This window comes from Piliocolobus tephrosceles, chromosome 20 (genome assembly GCF_002776525.5).
Source record: "Piliocolobus tephrosceles isolate RC106 chromosome 20, ASM277652v3, whole genome shotgun sequence".
NCBI classification, from domain to species: domain Eukaryota; kingdom Metazoa; phylum Chordata; class Mammalia; order Primates; family Cercopithecidae; genus Piliocolobus; species Piliocolobus tephrosceles.
Window position 1 is genome coordinate 7,170,786 of NC_045453.1, and position 20,604 is coordinate 7,191,389.

Sequence of the window (20,604 nt, forward strand, 5' to 3'; positions counted from 1 at the left end):
GGTGGATCACGAGGTCAGGAGATCGAGACCATCCTGGCTAACATGGTGAAACCCCGTCTCTACTAAAAAATACAAAAAACTAGCTGGGCGAGGTGGCGGGCGCCTGTAGTCCCAGCTTACTCGGGAGGCTGAGGCAGGAGAATGGCGTAAACCTGAGAGGCGGAACTTGCAGTGAGCTGAGATCCGGCCACCACACTCCAGCCTGGGTGACAGAGCGAGACTCCATCTCAAAAAAAATAAATAAATAAATATTATTGTTGTTTTCATTATCATCATTACCATCAACCTTATCTTTCTTAAAGTTATGATCTGAGTTCATTAGTCATTCAGTAAACCTATTTAGGCTGAGCATTGTAAATTTAAATATCTGCAAGGGCTGGATGAAGATTTAGTAAGTAATGATATATTGGATTGGGACTTTAAGTGAACTAGGGAATTCATGCCCCTCCAAGGGAGCAGCTGTTAAAGCAGCTTTGGTTTACAGTTTTTTTTTTTTTTTTTTTGAGACAGAGTTTCACTTTTGTTGCCCAGGCTGGAGTGCAGTGGCATGATCTTGACTCACTGCACCCTCAACCTCCGCCTCCTGGGTTCAATTGAGCAATTCTCCTACCTCAACCTCTGGAGTAGATGAGATTGCAGGTGTGCACCACCACCCCTGGCTATTTTTTTGTATTTTTAGCAGAGACGGGGGTTTCTCCATGTTGGTCAGGCTGGTCTTGAACTCCCAACCTCAGGTGATCCACCTGCCTCGGCCTCCCAAAATGCTGAGATTACAGGTGTGAGCCGCCACACCTGGCCTTTTTTTTTTTTTCTTTTGATGGAGGTAAAAGTAAGTATGTGAGGTTATGTATATGTTATTTAGCTTGATTTAGCCATTCCACAATGTGTACATATTTTAAAACATGCTATAGGCTGGGCTTGGTGGCTCATGCCTATAATCCCGCCACTTTGAGAGGCTAAGGCAGGAGGATCTCTTGAGGCCAGGAGTTTGAGACCAACTTGGATAACATAGTGAGACCCCGTCTTTATTTTATTTCAATACATAAATAAAACCTGTTTTACATGATAAATATATACTTTTTTTGTCAAGTAAAAATAATTTAAAAAATACTACTTAAGGTCTTGGGAATACACTCACAATGTATTGGTAGTTAATTTTTTTTTTTTTTTTACCAGTTGCCCTGGCTCACGTCTACAATCCCAGCACTTTGGGAGGCCAAGGTGATAGGATTGCTTGAGCCTTGGAGTTTGAGACCAGCTTGAGCAACATAGTGAGATCCCGTCATATTTTTCAAAATTAAAAAGAAGGTTTTCAGAAGGTTAAAAAATAAATTGAGGCAAAATTCACTGTTTTAAAGTGTACAATTCGGTGTTGGCTTACTGTTGACCTCGGAGAGAGTACAGACCAAGTGCAGCCTGAACATCTTGATTTTTTTCTAAAGTGAAGCTGGAAATCAAGATTTTGTTTTATTGTTAAATGTTGGCAACTTATGAATTCATAGTATAAACACTGTGGGCCAAACAAATTACCACTGTGGGCAGAATTTTTCTTGTGGCTTGCCGCTTTATAACCTCTGATCTGGGGCTTGACTTTCTGCAGCATAACCCATGGTCTCTGCCATCTGAGAAGAAAGTTCTTACCCACATAAAGATTAAACCAGCCTGGGCAGCATGGTGAAACCCTGTCTCTACAAAAAAGCCCCACAAAAATTAGCCAGGTGTGATGGTGATGTGCGCCTGTTGTCCCAGCTGAAATGTGAGGGTCGCTTAAGCCCTGGAGGTTAAGGCTACAGTGAGCTCATGTCACTGCACTGATAATCATGTTACTACATTCTAGTCTGGGCAACAGAGTGAGACCCTGTCTCAAAAATAAATAAATAAACAAACAAATAAATAAAACAGTTCAATACCTCAAAGCAGTCTAGTGCTGAATGAGAGGTACGTAGAATAATTATTAAGGCAGATAGAAGGAGGGAAGTTATTTAGTTATTCAGAATATGCCAAGGTACAGAGGCAGGAATGGACTTCAGGGGGTGGAGTTTAATTTTAGAATATTTGTGTGAGCCTGGTAATAGGCAAAAGTTTTGAAAAGTTGAATAGAGTCAAGCCTCTTATTTTGAATAACCTTGAGACCTATTGGCTGATAGGATTAAATGGTATTTTGTGAAGATTTATTTGGCAAAATTGAGATCTGTCGTATTTACTATGGTTGGAGGCAGGGAGACTAGGCTATGGAAGTGTCAGTAGGAATGAAAATAAAGGGGGAAAAGCTTGTATGAGAGACAAAAGATTGCATCAAAGAGGGCCAGTTTTGAAAGCTTTTTCTCTACTGACTTTTGTAAAAACTGGGATATGGGAAGATATTGTGTACAGGCTATATTCCTCTTTTCATGTTGTGAATCTTGCTTTATCCCTTACTCAGTCCCAACAGTTTCCTTGTTGATGGGTTATGTACATATTCTCATGATTTCCCAGTTTGCACAAGTAGAATAGAAAGAAAAACCAGGTCAGGCATGGTGGCTCACACCTGTAATCCCAGCACTTTGGGAGGCTGAGGTGGGTGGATCACTTGAGGCTGGAGTTTGAGACCATCCTGGCCAACATGGCGAAACCTTGTGCCTACTAAAAATATAAAAAATTAGCCGGGCGTGGTGGTGCACTCCTGTAGTCCTAGCTACTTGGGAGGCTGAGGCATGAGTATTGCTGGAAACCGGGAGGCGGAGGTTGCAGTGAGCCGAGATCGAGCTGCTGCACTCCAGCCTGGGCAACAGAGCGAGACCCTGTCTCAAAAAGAAAAACCACCAAAGTAGTGCAATTGCTCATCACGTTTCTTGTTTGGGGTTTTTGGTGATCTCGGTTAACCTCTGGTGTATTTCATTAGACCTTAGTTTATACATTGAATTTTCATATTTACCAAGGTTTGGAAACAATGACAAATGGCGTGCTCTTAGAAAGATGTAGAATTTAGCTGCAGAAACTTGATATAACTGATATGGCTGGGCGCGGTGGCTCACGCCTGTAATGCCAGCACTTTGAGAGTTCAAGGCAGGCATATCCTTTGAGCCCAGGTATTTGAGACCAGCCTGGGCAACATGGAGAAACCCTGTCTCTACGAAAAACACAAAAAATTGGCTGGGCATGGTGGCGTGTGCGCCTGTAGTCCCAGCTACCCAGGAGGCTGAGGTGGGAGGATTACCTGGTCCCGGGAGGTCAAGGCTGCAGTGATTGACCTGTGATTGTACCACAGTACTCCAGCCTAGGCAACAGAGTGAGACCCTGTCTCAAAAAAAAAAAAAAAAAAAAAAAATTATGATTCAGAATGTTTGAAGAAACCAATAAATGTTGTAGAAAGGTGGAATATGTTTGTTCTACATAACCTGAGAAAATTATTTTTAAGATGTTATTTTTTAAATAAGATTTAGATTTTGTTCTGTTTATACTTATGAAACTTTTTTATTTTTTGTTTTTTACATACCTGGGAAGTTATTCCTTATTCTTGGCCAAATACAAAATGTCATTATTTTAAAGACTATAGTCTTTTTCGCAAGTAAGGTGAATAGTGTGTTAGGTACAGTCTGAGTATTAAGAATATCTGAGATATGTATTAAAAAGAGATGTAGGCTGGGCGCGGTGGCTCACGCCTGTAATCCCAGCACTTTGGGAGGCCAAGGCAGGAGGATCGCCTGAGGTCAGGAGTTTGAGAGCAGCCTGGCCAATGTGGTGAAACCCCGTCTGTACTAACAATACCAAAAAAATTAGCCGGATGTGGTGGTGGCACGCCTGTAATCCCAGATACTCGGGGGGCTGAGGCTGGAGAATTGCTGAACCCAGGAGGCAGAGGCTGCAGCGAGCGGAGATCATGCCATTGTATTCCAGCCTGGGTGATGAGAGAAACTCCGCTTCAAAAAAAAAAGATATGTTAAAAAAAAGAATATTTGAGATATAGCAAAGTTTTTCTCATGGATGAATAAAAATACTGAATTGGGCCTTTAAAAAAGTACGGAAAATTGCCTCTGTCATAGAGATGCAGCAGTAGGGTCAAATGAGCTAAATCTAAATTTCATTTAATGAAAAAGGCATTTTGCTTTTATTTTTGAAGGATGATCTAACCTAGTTTTTGGAATTCATTTGTTCTGCAATTAAAAGGGATTTTTAGGTGGTTCATTTAATTATAGCTCTGTTTTGGAAATGGGAAGGAAAATAACGTGAGAGAGAGATTAACTGCATTTGCTTCTGTGGAATGTCAGTTAGTAGTCAAAAGAAGATTCTGGATTATTTATTTATCCAAAAATATGGAACACTTGGTGAATTTTCACCTTATCCTTGCTCAGAGGATATGCTAACCTCTGTGTTCTAATTTTTTAGTATATGTGCTGCTGAAGCAAACACACAGATTATTTTTTTCTGTTGTTAAGTTTTTTGGAGGAAAAATATTTACTATAGGTCTTAATTAAAAACTATATTCTGTATATATTGAAATGTGCAGAACCCTGCTGCTGCTGCTTTTCATTATCCAGAATGTTGCTTGCATCTCTCTGCTATCATCTCCTCTCCCTTTGTTTTTGCCCTTGGGGGTTTATATTTGTTATTCCTTTATTTCATTTTTTCTGAGGTTTTGGAAGGGAATGGAGAATGAAGTGTGTTCATTCTGCCTGGCTAGTTGATTGTATATAGAAATTGACGTTTTCATCTCTAAGGGACAAAGAAAATTAGGAAAATAACTATCTTAGTTTTTTTTTTTTTATTGTGGTAAAATACGCATTACATACAATTTATCATTTTAAATATTGTTAAGTCTTCAGTTCAGTGACATTAAGTACATTTACCTTGTTATGCGACCATTACCACTATCAGTCTCTATTAACTTTTTCATCATCCGGAACTGAAACTTGTACCTATTAAACAATAATTCTCCATTTCACCTCCTCCCTGCCTTGGTAACTACTATTCTGTTTTCTGTCTCTGTGAATTCAGCTATTCTAGGCACCTCATGGTAAAAGTGGAGTCGCACAATATTTGTCTTTTTTTTTTTTTTTTTTTTGAGACGGAGTCTTGCTCTGTCGCCCAGGCTGGAGTGCAGTGGCGTGATCTCTGCTCACTGCAAGCTCCGCCTCCCAGGTTCATGCCATTTTCCTGCCTCAGCCTCCTGAGTAGCTGGAACTACTGGCACCCGCCACCACGCCCAGCTAATTTCTTTTTGTATTTTTAGTAGAGACAGGATTTTACTGTATTAGCCAGGATAGTCTTGATCTCCTGACCTTGTGATCTGCCCGTCTCGGCCTCCCAAAGTGCTGGGTTTACAGGTGTCAGCCACTGTGCCCAGCCCCCATTTTTTTTTTTTTTTTTTTTTGAGGTGGAGTCTTGCTGTGTCATCCAGCCTGCAGTGCAGTATCTGGATCTCAGCTCACTGCAACCTCCGCCTCCCAGGTTCAAGCAATTCTCCTGCCTCAGTCTCCTGAATAGCTGGAACTACAGGCATGCGCCACCACGCCCAGCTAATTTTTGTATTTTTAATAGAGACAGGATTTCACGATGTTGACCAGGATCGTCTCCATCTCTTGACCTTGTGATCCGTCTGCCTCTGCTGGAATTACAGGCATGAGCCACTGGGCCCGGCCAATATTTGTCCTTTTGTGTCTGGTGTATTTCACTTAGCATAATGTCTTCAGGTTTCATGTTGTACCATGGTCAGAATTTTATTCCTTTTTAATGCTGAATAATATTCCATTGTATATATTTTAGTAAGTTTTTGAAGGACTGTACAGCAATGACATATTTTTTGTTTTCATTTGTTCTGCAATTAAATGTTATCTTTTTTGCTGTGAACTATGATTTCAAATCATGAAATTAACATCGAACTATGCTAGAGATACTAGTTTTGGGCCACAACTTCTGTTCTGGCCTTAGGTAATCCACTTTGCTTGGGTTGTTTGTCTTAGTTGTAAGAGTTTATTTAAATTCTGGATACAACTGCTTTATCAGATACATGTTTTGCAGATTTTATCTCCTAACCTATTGCTTGTCTTTCCATTTTTTTAATGATGTCTTTTGTTTCAAAAATAGAGATGGGGTCTTACATTGTTGCCCAGGCTGGTGGAAATCCTGGGCTCAGGTGATTTTCCTGCCTTAGCCTCCTAAGGTGCTGTGATTGCAGGTGTGAGCCACCACGCCCTTACCAAGAAGTTGAATGCAATCAAAATTAGAAACTTTGACTCTTTTTAAATTTATTTTTGAGGCAGAGTCTCACTCTGTCACCCAGGCTGGAGTGCAGTGGCATGATCGTGACTCACTGTAATCTCCACCTCCTGGGTGCAGGAGATTCTCCTGCCTCAGCCTCCCAAGTAGCTGGGATTACAGGTCTGTGTCACTGCACCTGGGTAATTTTTGTATTTTTAATAGAGACAGAGTTTCACCATGTCAGCCAGGCTGGTCTTGAACTCCTGGTCTCGAGTAATCTACCCACCTTGGCCTCCTGAAGTGCTGGGATTACCAGTGTGAGCCACTGCGCCTGTCTGGAACTTCAACTCTTTAGAAGACATACTTAAGTCCGGGCATGGTGGCGTGCGCCTGTAATCTCAGCAGTTTGGGAGGCTGAGGCGAGAGGATCACTTGAGCCCAGGAGTTGGAGACCAGCCTGGCCAACAACGTGAGACCCCCATATCTACAAAAACAAAACAAAACAAAACAAAAAAACAACTATCTGGATGTGGTGGTGTGTGCCTGTGTTTTTGTTTTGTTTTGTTTTGTTTTTTGAGATGGAGTCTTGTTCTCTTGCCCAGGCTGGAGTGTGGTGGCACAATCTCAGCTTACTGCAACCTCCACCTCCCAGGATCAAGTGATTCTCCTGCTGGGACTACAGGTGTGTGCCACCATGCCTGGCGAATTTTTTTTTTGAGATGGAGTCTTGCTTTGTAGCCCAGTCTGGAGTGCAATGGCGCGATCTCTGTTCACTGCAACCTCTGCCTCCTGAGCTCAAGTGATTTTCCTGCCTCATCCTCCCGGGTAGCTGGGATTACAGGCGCACGCCACCATGCCCAGCTAATTTTTTGTATTTTTAGTAGAGACGGGGTTTCCCATGTTGGCCAGACTGGTTTCGAACTCCTGGCCTTGTGATCTGTTCGCCTTGGCCTTCCAAAGTGCTGAGATTACAGACGTGAGCCACCGTGCCCGGCGTGTGTTCCTATATGTAGTCCCAGCTATTGAATGAGGCAGTAGGATCCCTTGAGCCCAGGAGTTCCAGGGTGTAGTGAGCCTTGATCACACCACTATACCCTAGCCGTGTCACCAGAGCAAATTCCTGTCTCAAAAAAAAAAAAAAAAAGAAAGAAAAACTCAAAACACTCAATTTCTCAGTTGTTTTCTTTAATGAATTATACATTTGGTGTCATATCTACAAAAATCTTTGCCTTACTGGGCAATCAATAAATCTTTCTTAGATTTCCATTTGTTTACCTGTGAGAACAAATAAGATGTATGTGGTATTCTGCCTTCTTTAGAATAATATTTCTATTCTGTTTCCTTTTGAATTTAATCGGAGGGGCTACTCTTGGATAGAATACTAAGGTGAAAATCTACAGACTCAAATTGGAATGTAGAATAGACTTTGCTTTCATAATCCTACTTGTTTCCTAATAGGTAGGTGGTAATTTGATTCCTCTCCCCTTCCTAGTATTGAGGGCTCTTGGGTATAAGCTCTTACTTGTGTCATTTTATTCTAGGTTTTTGACACAATCTGAATAACAATGCTTTTTTGGCTCCTTTTAAGGAAAGTGCATGAATTTTGTTGATAAAGTGCATATGCGTATTACTCAGTAACCCAGTGTTGACTTCCAGTTTACTTGATAATCTTTTTTTTTATTACACAACATTTTATTTTAAAAAAAAATTATCTTCATAGAATACATTTTCACATTAGAGATTCCCATTGTGCGAAAATAACAATTTATTACTTATAGTTTTATATTTGTTTTAGAACAAGTAGAACACATTTGAGAATTAAATCTCAGTTTAGAATTGGAAATATTTTGATACCTCTACAAGGGGAAACTTGCCCTTAAATGGAACTTCTCTATATTCAGAAGCACTCCAAGCATTTCTTCCTAGGATTTAGAAACTTATAATGTGAGATGTCAGCATTTCCTAATTTTAAAATTTCCCTAGTATATGTAACCATCAGTAGGTGGTATCTACTGACTAGAGAGGGACGTTTTCAAAAAATTAAACACTGTCTAATTTTCTGCAAAGTTTTTATTCATGAATTATGAGTATTTCCCTTTGTCCATTATTCCCAGTGCGAATATGGAAGTTTGATCATATACTAATAGTAATAAAGCTGGATTATCTTCAAGAGATTGATAAATTAAAAGGCAAAAGCTCATATGTTTAGTTATACTGTGAGTCTTATGAGAAGCTGGGAGGCAACCCCATTAACTCACCAGAATACAGAACTCAGTCTCACAATTTCTTAGACACAATTCCTCTCAAATCTTTTCCTCGAAGATTAAATTCTGAAAATAATCTTAAGATTAAGATTATTAAGAGAAAAAGGCTGTCCACAAATGGACTTAACTGTTATTTCTTCCTTACTGTGAGCTGAATGGCATGACAAAGCAGAGGCAAAGAGGCATACATCAATTCTTCAAAGTATGAAGTCAAAAAGGTCAGAGCTTCCACAGCATGGCAACAGCTTTGCAGATGCCCACGTCGTGATAGTTGAAATAGCAAAGCCCAGCAAAGGTTAAAGCTGAAAGTGCCAAAAGCCCTGCCTTGGCAGCTTTCTGCGAGGCATCCCCATGAACATAGTCAGTAACAACTTGTCCAAGGCCCCAGTGACCATGAAGAGTGAGGGCTGCAGCCAGGGAATAGTCCATCGCAGAGCAAGGATTCAAATAAGCAACCGGAAGCAGACCCAGGAGCAAAACACTGACAACCCTCTCGCTAGTCCAGTGGAGAGACGCAGCCTTGGAACCAGAATGGTGGCTGGGTGACAAGTGAATGTGCTGCACTCCACACCATTCTGGGATAGGTCGGTCCTGAAGAAATGCTGAGATATGAGCAGGTCTGACCACTGGGGTTCGCAGCAACAGAGCTCGGCCTCCTTGGGCACCGCAAAGGGCACTCAGCCTCCAGACAACCGCCATCTCGTTCCTGAGGGCTCAAGGTCATCCACCAACCCTACTTGATAATTCTTTTTTCTTTTCTTGAGATGGAGTCTCACCTTGTCACCCAGGCTGGAGTGCAGTGGCGTGATCTCAGCATCCTGCAACCTCTGCCACCCCAGGTTCAAGTAATTCTGCCTCAGTCTCCTTAGTAGCTGGGATTATAGGTCTGTGTCACCACTCCCAGCTAATTTTGTATTATCAGTAGAGATGGGGTTTCTCCATGTTGGTCAGGCTGGTCTCGAACTCCCGACCTCAGGTGATCCGCCTGCCTCAGCCTCACAAAGTGCTGGAATTACAGGGATGAGCCACCGTGCCCGGCTATTTTATATATATATATAAAATAGAAATGGGGTTTCACTGTGTTGGCCAGGTTGGTCTCAGAACTCCTAGGCTCAAGCGATCCTCTCACCTCAGCCTCCCAAAGTGCTGGGATTACAGGCATGAGCCACCAGGACTGGTCTGTAATTCTTTTTTTTTTTTTTGAGACGGAGTTTTCACTCTTGTTGCCTGGGCTGCAGTGCAATGGCACAATCTCAGCTCATTGCAGCCTCCACCTCCTGGGTTCAAGTGATTCTCCTGTCTCAGCCTCCCGAGTATCTGGGATTACAGACATGCGCCACTGCACCCGGCTAATTTTTTATTTATAGTAGAGATGGGGTTTCTTCATGTTGGTCAGACTGCTCTCAAACTCCTGACCTCAGGTGATCTGCCCGCCTCAGCCTCCCAAAGTGCTCGGATTACAGGCGTGAGCCACTGCGTCTGACCTTTTTTTTTTTTTTTAAGTCAAGTGAAGCAGTGCCAGTGGAGAAGGAACAAAGAAATCTGTAACTTGTTGTGATCAGTTAGTTGTAAAAACCAGTATAGTTGGACCAGCCAAGGCCTGTAATTCTTTTTCTTTTCTTTTGAGGCGGAGTCTTACTCTGTCGCCCAGGCTGGAGTGCAGTGGCGCGATCTTGTCTCACTGCAACCTCTGTCTCCCAAGTTCAAGCAATTCTCTGCCTCAGCCTCCTGAGTAGCTGTGATTACAGGCATGCACCACCATGTCCGGCTCATTTTTGTATTTTCAGTAGAGATGGGGTTTGACCATCTTGGCCGGGCTGGTCTTGAACTCCTGACCTTGTGATCCATCTGCCTCAGCTTCCCAAAGTGCTGGGATTACAGGCATGAGCCACTGTGCCCAGCCACCTGTAATTCTTAAATAATGTTTATAAATGATCTGAGGAAAGTTTGCTGGAAGGATGAGGCATGGTGGATATTAGGGTCTTTTTTTTTTCTTTTTTTTGAGACGGAGTTTCACTCTGTCGTCCAGACTGGAGTGCAGTGGTGGGATCTCAGCTCACTGCAAGCTCTGCCTCCTGGGTTCAAGTGATTCTCCTGCATCAGCCTCCCAAGTAGCAGGGACTACAGGCGCCCACTACCACACTTGGCTGATTTTTTTTTTTTTTGTATTTTTAGCAAAGACGGAGTTTCACTGTGTTAGCCAGGTTGGTCTCGATCTCCTGACCTTGTGATCCACCCGCCTCGGCCTCCCAAAGCGTTGGGATTACAGGCGTGAGCCACCGTGCCCAGCTATTAGGGTCTTATATTTTGAGAATGTATGGATATTAAGAGATGGTCAGAAACAAATTTTTTTTTTTTTTTAAGACTGAGTCTCACTCTGTCGCTCAGGCTGGAGTACAGTGACGTGATCTCAGCTCACTGTAACCTCTGCCTCTCAGATTCAAGCCATTCTCCTACCTCAGCCTACCGAGGAGCTGGGACTACAGTAGGCACGTGCCACCACGCCCAGCTAATTTTTTTTTTTTTTTTTTTTTAGTAGAGACGGTGTCACCGTGTTGGCCAGGCTGGTCTCGAGCTCCTGACCTTAGGTGATCCGCTCACCTCGGCCTTGCAAAGTGCTGGAATTACAGGCATGAATCACCACCTCTGGCCAGAAACAAGGATTCCTTAGAGCCAGGAAATTCAACATTATATTTAATTAGATGTGTAATTTCACACAAGCATTGTTTGCAAGAGAACAAAACTTATAGTAGTACAACAATATTTATATTTATTGTGGCAAATGCTTTCAACTCTAGCATTAATTTTGAAATGTTTGTCAGAAAGCTGTTTGTCAGAAAGGGGAAGAAATCACCTTCTGGAATATTAGGTACAGAGTTCAAACCAGCAAATGAATGCTTAAAAGTTAGATCCTGGTGCCAATTTCCTTAAACTGTGGTTTATACTGTTGAACCTTGAAAGTTGTAGCTTCCTCTTTTTCTCTTTGAATAATATAATTGTCCTTTTTTGCATATGCTTTAGAATCCATATTGATGTATTTGGTTGGAAAATAGGAAAGGAGCTTTTAGTGTTCTGAGATCGTTGTGTGATGTTCAGAACCAAAGTGTCACTGTTATGTGTGGATAATGGTTCATATTCTACCTCCTTGTTAAGTCAATTGTTAAGTCAATTTTCTCTAGTAAATAGGAAAGCAACCACTTTCCCTAGCATGAGGGGTTTTGGGTTTATTCCCACTAGCTTTGCTGAGAAATTAAATTATGGAAATGGGTATTTACCCTCTGCTCCAATCTAAATAAACTTTTATTCCTTCTGCCAATACCTTCAGTAGCCCATACACCAAAGTCAGCTCCTTTTTTTTTTTTTTTTTTTTTTTTGAGACAGAGTCTTGATCTCTCGCTCAGGCTAAAGTGCAGTGGTGCGATCTCGGCTCATGACAGTCTCTGCCTCCCAGGATCAAGCAGTTCTCAGCCGCCAAGTAGCTGGGATTACAGGCGCCTGTCACCACAACTGGCTAAGCTCCTTTGTGTTTATTAGTGGAGAATGGGATCTAAAAAGGTACCTGTGTTCCTTTTAGCTAGTCTTTGCTACTGTGCCCCTAAATAATGGGATCTAGTTTTTCACTTGAGTAGTGGTTTGAGAACATGGCAGAGTGGCCCTGTCCAAGGGAGACATACTACTCAGTATGTATTTCTAATTTACCACACATGCTTATGTATTTTACAGTAAGATTATTTGAGACTTTGACTTCATTAGGTTTTAGTTCTCTGAATACCACTATATACTTTAGCTCTTTGAACTCTGGACTTTCTGCCACAAGCAGTTTTTCTCCATAATGGTTTTTTTTTTGTGTCTTCTGATGTCATTTTGTTGGATTCTTTTAAGAAAATATAGGGCTATATTAAATTACTTAAAGGTTTTCTAAGTCACAATAGATGCGGCCTATAAAAATAGCTGATTATGTTGGATGTGTTATTTTTGAAAATAAACCAAGCAGATTTCATAATATCCTGTTTAATAATTTCTCTATTAATAAGATACATATTTAAAATAAGGCTATAAATGTTTGTTGGTTAAGAGACAAGATATTGCTGAAATAATCTTCTGAAGTATGTCTATCCCTTTCCACATTTTTGTTTCCACTGCCTTTTCAGGAAGATGTTAAGGTTAATTTTACCTCTGGCTGTGTTTTAGCACCTTCTTTCTACATTGGACATTCTGTCTGTCACATTTTTTTAGTGTAGCAGTAAACATTACTCAAAATAAATGATTTATAGGCCAGACGTGGTGGGTCACACCTGTAATCTCAGCACTTTGGGAGGCTAAGACAGGCAGATCACCTGAGGTCAGGCATTCGAGACCAGCCTGGTCAACATGGCAAAACCCCATCTCTACTAAAGATACAAAAAAAATTAGCCGGATGTCGTGCACGCCTGTAATCCCAGCTACTAGGGAGGCTGAGGTGGGAGAATTGCTTGAACCCAGGAAGTGGAGGTTGCAGTGAGGGGAGATGGTGCCACTGCACTCCAGCCTGGGCGACAGAGTGAATCTCTGTCTGAAGAAAAAAAAAAAAAAGATCATAAAGTGCTAAGAATTGACCCAGCTGGGCACAGTGGCTTATCTTTGTAATCCCACCACTTTGGGAGGCCAAGGCAGGAGGATCGCTTACTTGAGCCCAGGAATTCGAGACTAGCCTGGGCAACATGGTGAGACCCTGTTTCTGTCTCCCTGTAAAAAATTAGATGGGCCTGTGGTATGTGGCTGTTAGTCTCATTTACTCAGGAGGCTGAGGCAGGAGGATTGTTTCAGCCCAGGTGGTTGAGGCTACAGTGAGCTTGATCATAGTACTGCACTCTAGCATAGGCAACAGAGCAAGACCCTGTCTCAAAAAAAGAAGATCCTGTTTTCAGTTTCTTTTTAACTGACAGACTTATAGGTAATAGAGTTTTAAAATATTGTTATTAGATTTTTTTTTTTTTTTTTTTTTTTTGAAATGGAGTCTCGCTCTGTCACCCAGACTGGAGTGCAGTGGCATGATCTCAGCTCACTGTAACCTCCACCTCCCGGGTTCAAGCGGTTCTCCTGCCTCAGCCTCCTGAGTAGCTGGGATTACAGGTGCCTGCCACCATGCCTGGATGATTTTTGTATTTTTAGTAGAGATAGGGTTTCACCATGTTGGCCAGGATGGTCTCTATCGCTTGACCTTGTGATCCGCCCACCTCACCCTCCCAAAGTGCTGGGATTACAGGTATGAGCCACAGCACCCAGCCATGATTTAGATTCAAACTGTATCTTCATTTGTTCTAGTCACAGTGGTTTACAGTGCTACGTAAAGCTATAGATTGCATACCACTGTACTTGTGAAGACTTTTTTTTTTCTTTTTTTGGAGACAAAGTTTCACTGTGTTGCCCAGGCTGGAATGCAGAGGTGCAGTCATGGTTCACTGCTGCCTCAACTTTCTGAGTTCAAGTGGTACTCCCAGTTTGGCCTCCTACGTATCTGGGACTATAGGCATGCACCCCTGCACCTGGCTGATTTTTAAATTTTTTTTTTTTTTTTTGAGACGGAGTCTGGCTCTGTCACCCAAGCTAGAGTTCAGTGGCCAGATCTCAGCTCACTGCAAGCTCCTCCTCTCGGGTTTACGCCATTCTCCTGCCTCAGCCTCCGGAGTAGCTGGGACTACAGGCGCCTGCCACCTCGCCCGGCTAGTTTTTTTTTTTTTTTTTTTTTTGTATTTTTTAGTAGAGACGGGGTTTCACCGTGTTAGCCAGGATGGTCTCGATCTCCTGACCTCGTGATCCGCCCGTCTGGGCCTCCCAAAGTGCGAGGATTACAGGCTTGAGCCACCACGCCCGGCAATTTTTAAATTTTTTGTAGAGATGGGGGTCTCACTGTGTTGCCCAGGCTGGTCTTCTGAAGGCTTTTAGTTTGGTTTTTTGCTTGTTTGTTTTTAAATCTTGCTTGCTTACTTTTCTTTTCTTTTTTTTTGAGATGAGGTCTTGCTCTGTCACCCAAGATGGATTGCAGTGGCCTGATCACAGCTCACTGCAGCCTCTACCTGCTGGTCTCTGGCGATCTTTGTGCCTCAGCCTCCCAGTTAACTGGGACAACAGGCGCATGCCACCACATCCAGCTAATTTATTTTTATTTTTTGTAGAGACAGGATTTTGCTCTCACATATCTGTCCAACCAATAAACAAACACAAAAAAGTTATGATACTCAGGGCAAAGTTTTCTCTAACTCCTCAAAAGGACTTGCATTTAGGACATCTTTCTTACTGAGACATATAAAGGCTTAAAAGTGTCTATTACAATCCAAAAAACTTACCACTGTCTGACGTTTCTCCCCCAAATGAGAGCACTAATAGCCTATTCAAAAGAGTCTCTAATTATGAATGTGAAGTTACAAAGAATTTTTTTTGTTCCTAGATCTATGAAGATAACACAAAAGCAACAAATGAAAACATAATGCATAAAGTTTCACTTTGGTCCCCTTATAACAGAAAACAAGAGATAAAGATAAGAGCACTTTTGCTGTCCTAGAACTGAAAATCAAAATTTAAGAGAGACCCATAATGTAAATACAATCATCCCTTGGTATATGTGGGGATTGCTTCTAGGACCACCACATATAACCACATCAGTGCATGCTCTGAAGTACGCCCTGTGGAACCTGCATATGTGAAAAGTCCTTTCCATATACGTGGGTTTCACATCCCATGAGTACTGTATTTTCAGTCGGTGTTTTTTATTTTTATTTTTTATTATTTTTAAACATTTTTTAATTAAATAGAAATGAAGTCTCACTATGTTGCCCACACTGGTTTCAACCTTCTGGGCTCAAGCGACCCTCCCTGCTCAGCCTTCCAAAGGGATTACGGGCATGAGCCACTGCTCCTGGCCTCAATCTGTGTGTGGTTGAAAAAAGGCTGCATATAAGTGGATCTGTGCAGTTCAAACCAGTTGTTGGGCAAGAACCAACTGTAATTAGAATTATAAAAATTGATGACATTCTCTGTATGTGAGTAACAATGCAGTAAGAATATGCAGATTTTAGTCACTAATTTTGACTTTGTGGGAAATGAAACTGCAGACTAGATGCTACAGAAGAGAAATACTTGAGGGTGAAAAAGATTAACAGTAAGCAAATGGGAAAGAGACTAAGAAATCCAGTTTCTTAGAAAAACATATTCAATAGAAACTTAGGAACAGAAGTGATGTCTTGGTTGGCCATGAGATAGTAGATCCCTACAACTACTAGAAGGTGTCCATTATTTAGCTAGCCTTTAGGGTAATGTGCAGGTGGTCATGTTTCAGACTTTCTTACTGAAACTCTGACCGCTGGGGAGGTTAGATAAACATCCTTATAAGGGGTTATCTATGTGACAGGCATTGTTTAAAGGCCTTGCTGAAGAACACCTTGGTATGCAGGAAACAAACATTGGTCAGGGCCAGGTACAGTGGCTCACGCCTGTAATCTCAGCACTTTGGGAGGCCTGGGTGGGTGGATCATTTGAGGTCAGGAGTTTGAGACCAGCCTGGCCAACCTGGTGAAACCTCATCTCTACTAAAAATACAAAAATTAGCCAGGTGTGGTGGCGGGTGCCTGTAGTCCCAGCTACTCGGGAGGCTAAGGCAGGAGAGTCACTTGAACCTGGGAAGTGGAGGTTGCATTGAACCAAGACTGTGCCCCTGCAATCCAGCCAGGGCGACAGAGTGAGACTCTGTCTCCAAAAAAAAAAAAAAAAAATTGGTCAGCATGATAGTTTCACTTCAAGATGGCATCACTCTTGCCATGCAACAGGCAGTTTTCCTACAACTGTCTTTAATTCTTCAGATACTCTCAGTCTTTACAATGAAACTATAAATTATAAATTACATTTATGGATGAAGACAGCGTGGCTCAGAGAAATTCAGTAATTTGCTCAAGTTCACAAAGTAACAGTTGCGGAATGTTTATCTAGATCTGTCTGACTTCACAGTTTGCATACGTAATTACCATGCTATAATGTCTCCTGTAATACATGGTACAGAATTGACAAGAATAATTTTTTTCTTTTTTCTTTTTTTTTGAGACAAAGTCTAGCTCTGTCACCCAGGCTGGAACGCAGTGGCACGATGTTGGTTCATTGCAGTCTCAGCCTTCCAGGTTCAATGATCCTCCCGCCTCACCCTCCCAAGTAGCTGGGATTACAAGTGTGTGCCACCGTACCTGGCTAATGTTTGTATTTTTAGTAGAGACGAGGTTTCATTATGTTGGCCAGGCTGGTCTTGAACTCCTGACCTCAGGTGATCCGCCTACCTCAGCCTCCCAAAGTGCTGGGATTACAGACGTAAGCCTCTGTGCCCAACCTAGATTCAATCTTTTTTTTAGTTTTGTTCTTGTTGCCCAGGCTGGAGTGCAATGGCGCAATCTTGGCTTACTGCCTCCTGGGTTGAAGTGATTCTCCTGCCTCAGACTTCCGAGTAGCTGGAATTACAAGCATCCACCACCACGCCCAGCTAATTTTTTGTATTTTTACTAGAGATGGGGTTTCAACATGTTGGCCAGGCTGGTGTTGAACTCCTGACCTCAGGTGATCCACCCGCCTTAGCCTCCCAGAGTGCTGGGATTACAGGAGTGAGCCACCGTGCCCGGCTTAGATTTAATCATTTTAACCATGTATGCAGTTGTAAGTAATAGAGAGACCTAAGAGTTTGGCTCTCAGGGGAGAGGATGGGACTTGAAGTGTAGGTTATCTGTTTTTTCTACTCTGTTTTATGCTGTTTTTAAAATTGTACAAGTCAACAATGATACATGTTTCACTTCTAGAACTTCAAACAATATATACAAAACTGCAGTTCCCTGTGACCACCTACTTGAGTACACAGGTGCCCTCCTCCTCAGTGGAATGTATACTTTTTCTGTGTTTATTTACAAGTATTTGTACTCATAGGAATATATAGTGTTTTAGTTTGCAAAAATAATATCATACTCTACATACTGATGGAGTGATCATTTTGTGATCCACCCCACCCCAACTCATGTATGCTATTCTGCAACTTTAAAGATGTTCTTGGGATCTTTCAATTTCAGTCATTAATAAGTTGCTTATTTTGATACCTGCATAGTAATTTGTTCTGTGGTATGAGTATGTGATTTATTTAACATATGAATATGCCAATTGATAATATAGGTTGCTTCTAATTTTTTGATATTATGCAAATAGCAATTTTTATTCTTTTCAAGAATTTAAAATGCTCGGTGAATTTTAGTTATGTAAAACTAGTATGTATATGTACATAAATTATTGAAATTACTAGCATGTTTTTGGCAGAGCACCTCACAATTCTACCATAATGATTCTCTGTAATTATCTGGAGAGTCATTGTTCTTAAAAATATTTGCAGGCTATGCTTTCATTAATCTTTTCTACATGAAGTTAATTTTAGTTTTTAAAATATACTTCATTTTTGTAGAGATTTAAAATTTTTTGCAACTTTGTAGTTAATGTTAATTTATATTTAGAATAGTTTATTCTGTACTATTAGAAAGGGCATTTTCTTGCAATAAATCATTAGTGGAGATGAGTGACTGTTGATGGAGATGAGTACCTTTATCATGCAGAATATCAGCACCTACATATTGGACTTTTCTCATTGCCCCTTAATTTACTTTTTTTTGAGATTGTCGTTCTATGGCAAACAGGCTTTTGGATATTGAGGAGGAAGTAATACGTGCACATAATGTGTTATGATGTCTTTGAGGACCCTTCTCATGACAAGCCATTTGAATCAGAATAATATCTTGTGCAATATGGTATTAAAAGGCTTTTAGGTTACATCTCATTTCTTAATATATTCTGGATTACTACTAATGACTTTATGCTGTTTACCTTTCATATTTAAAATAAAATGATTCTTTTAGCAGATTTTGTTTATAAAACATCTCATCTGAAATAGTGCAATTTAAATAAACAAGGTAAAGGAAAAAATATATGTATTATGCCAAGAAAATGAGCTAGTCCCTATGGTTGAGACCAAATTTTAGCTTCGAGCATTTTTGTATGTAAGCACAGAATGAGGTAGGTTGGATTTTATAGGGTTCATCTCAGTAGGAATTAAGTATTGTTCCATTTCATTTTTGCAGAAATGAGAAGCCATCATAATTGTTTTATATTTAAATTTTTAAATGGAAACCTAAATTTGCATAAAAACTCAAGACAGAGTTTACAGTTTCAAGGCATTTTGTTTGCCTTATTGTATTTGTGTACTTCTTACAAAAGTACCTGGCAAACAGTAAGTGCCAAGTATATTTAGTTTAATTTTATTTTTTATTGTATCTTATTTCTTCTTTTTTGAGGTAGGGTCTTCCTCTGTTGCCCAGGCTGGAGTACAGTGGTGTGATCACAGCTCACTGCGGACTTGACCTCCTGGGTCAGGAGTGGTGGTGTGCACCAGTGGTCCCAGCAACTCAGGAGGCTGAAGCAGAAGGACCCCCCAGCCTGGGAGGCGCTCCAGAACACCCCAGCTTGGGTGACAGAGTGAGAGTCTTTCCCAAAAAATAAATAAGTAAATAAAATTGCTTGGGACATGTTATATAGATGATATTTAAAGCTATCTGGATAGATAGTATCCTCCAGGTTATAATCATCTGTACCCCATTGCTTGATGGGGTGATCATTTTGTGATCCATCCCACCCCGACTCATGCATGCTAATAGTTATGTATGCCTTTTCTCAAATTTATCTGCCTGCCTTTTGTCAGATGATTTTCAGTGAACCTTCACTGGGCGCAAAGGGGAAGTCTTCTCTTGGCCCCTGTAGTACTAACAAGCATTGACTTCTAAATGGGTAATTTGGCCAGGTGTGGTGGCTCACGCTGTAATCCAGCACTTTGGGAAGTCAAGGTGGGAGGATCACTTGAGCCCAGGAGTTTGAAACTAGCCTGGGCAATATAGTGAGATCCCGTATCTACCAAAAATTTAAAAAATTAGGCGAGCGTGGTGACACCCACCTATAGTCCTACCTAGTTGGGACTGGGTAATATCCTCAAGGAAATGAGTGTAGATAGAAGAGGGAACCAAGAACTAAGCTCTAGGATATGTTAGTGTTAAGATAATGGAGAAAAGAAAAGGAATCTTCAGAGGATACTGAGAAGGAACAATCTGTGTGGTAGGACACAAACCTGGAGAATATATCTTGGGAACTGACAGGAAGAAAGTAAAACATGGAGAAGGGGATGAATAGCCATGTCAGATTTTGCCAATAAGTTAGGTAGGATAAAGACTAGAATTGAAAATTGTGAGCAATGTAAAGGCCTTTGTTACACTGTCTTCAGTAATAGCCAGGTAAGCACTATTTACGTACGTTTTCAATGGGAATTTTTGATGTTTACAGTGTCTCCTTTGCCATGTTCAGGTTTTCCAACCTATTGGTGGTATGTCTGACAGTGGATCACAACTTGGTTCAATGGGTAGCCTCACCATGAAATCACAGCTTCAGATCACTGGTAAGTTTTAGAAGCATCGGCAGCTTTACTTTACTTTTCCCCATATGATTAAAAAATAATCCTGAGAGGGCCTGGCATGGTGGCCCATGCCTGTAATCCCAGCACTTTGGGAGGCTGAGGTGGGCAGGTCGCTTGAGGCCGGGAGTTTGACACCAGCCAGGCCAACATGGAGAATACAAAATTAGTTGGGTGTATTGGTGCACGCCTGCTGTCCCAGCTACTTCGGAGGCTGAGGCATGAGAATCGCTTGACCTTGGGAAGTGGAGGTTGCAATGAACCGAGATTGCGCCACTGCACCCCAGCCTGGGTGATAGGGTGAGACTGTCTCAAAAAAAAAAAATCTTAAGAGAACAAAATATTTAATGGCTGTTACATGTCAGGTGCTCCATTAATATTTGCTGAATGAATGAATGAAGACATATAGATATGTAATTTTTATTGTAGAACGTTCTTGGATATTTTACAGTTTTTTTTCCCTTAAACATGGGCACCTGGGTAGTTGCTAATTTTGTTTGTTTTTTATTGTATTAACAGCTTTATTGAGATATAATTCATATCCCCTACAGGTTACCCATTTATTGGGATTACACGCCTGTAATCCCAGTACTTTGGGAGATTGAAGTGGGCGGATCACTTGAGGTCAGGAGTTTGAGACCAGCCTGGCCAACATGGTGA

General features: G+C 41.3%; 1 protein-coding gene and 1 pseudogene across 6 annotated transcripts in view; one reads left to right on the forward strand and one right to left on the reverse strand.

Moving 5' to 3' along the window:
- ITCH (itchy E3 ubiquitin protein ligase) overlaps positions 1-20,604 on the forward strand; it is a 137,270-nt gene that overhangs the window by 11,375 nt on the left and 105,291 nt on the right. For 3 of the 5 annotated variants that reach the window (XM_023220458.1, XM_026455250.1, XM_023220461.1), the window contains one exon: positions 19,839-19,929. The exons of 1 other annotated variant lie outside the window; for it this stretch is intronic. In XM_023220458.1, the coding sequence (XP_023076226.1) occupies positions 19,860-19,929 (70 nt within the window). In that variant the 5' untranslated portion in view covers positions 19,839-19,859. Of the gene's footprint in view, positions 1-18,785; positions 18,963-19,838; positions 19,930-20,604 lie in introns of all 5 variants that reach the window. One more of the 5 variants, XM_023220460.1, reaches the window with a different exon arrangement.
- Positions 7,880-9,181, reverse strand: LOC111548162 (annotated as a pseudogene). Its single transcript, XR_002733323.3, has one exon. The product of XR_002733323.3 is annotated as a succinate dehydrogenase [ubiquinone] cytochrome b small subunit, mitochondrial pseudogene (transcript).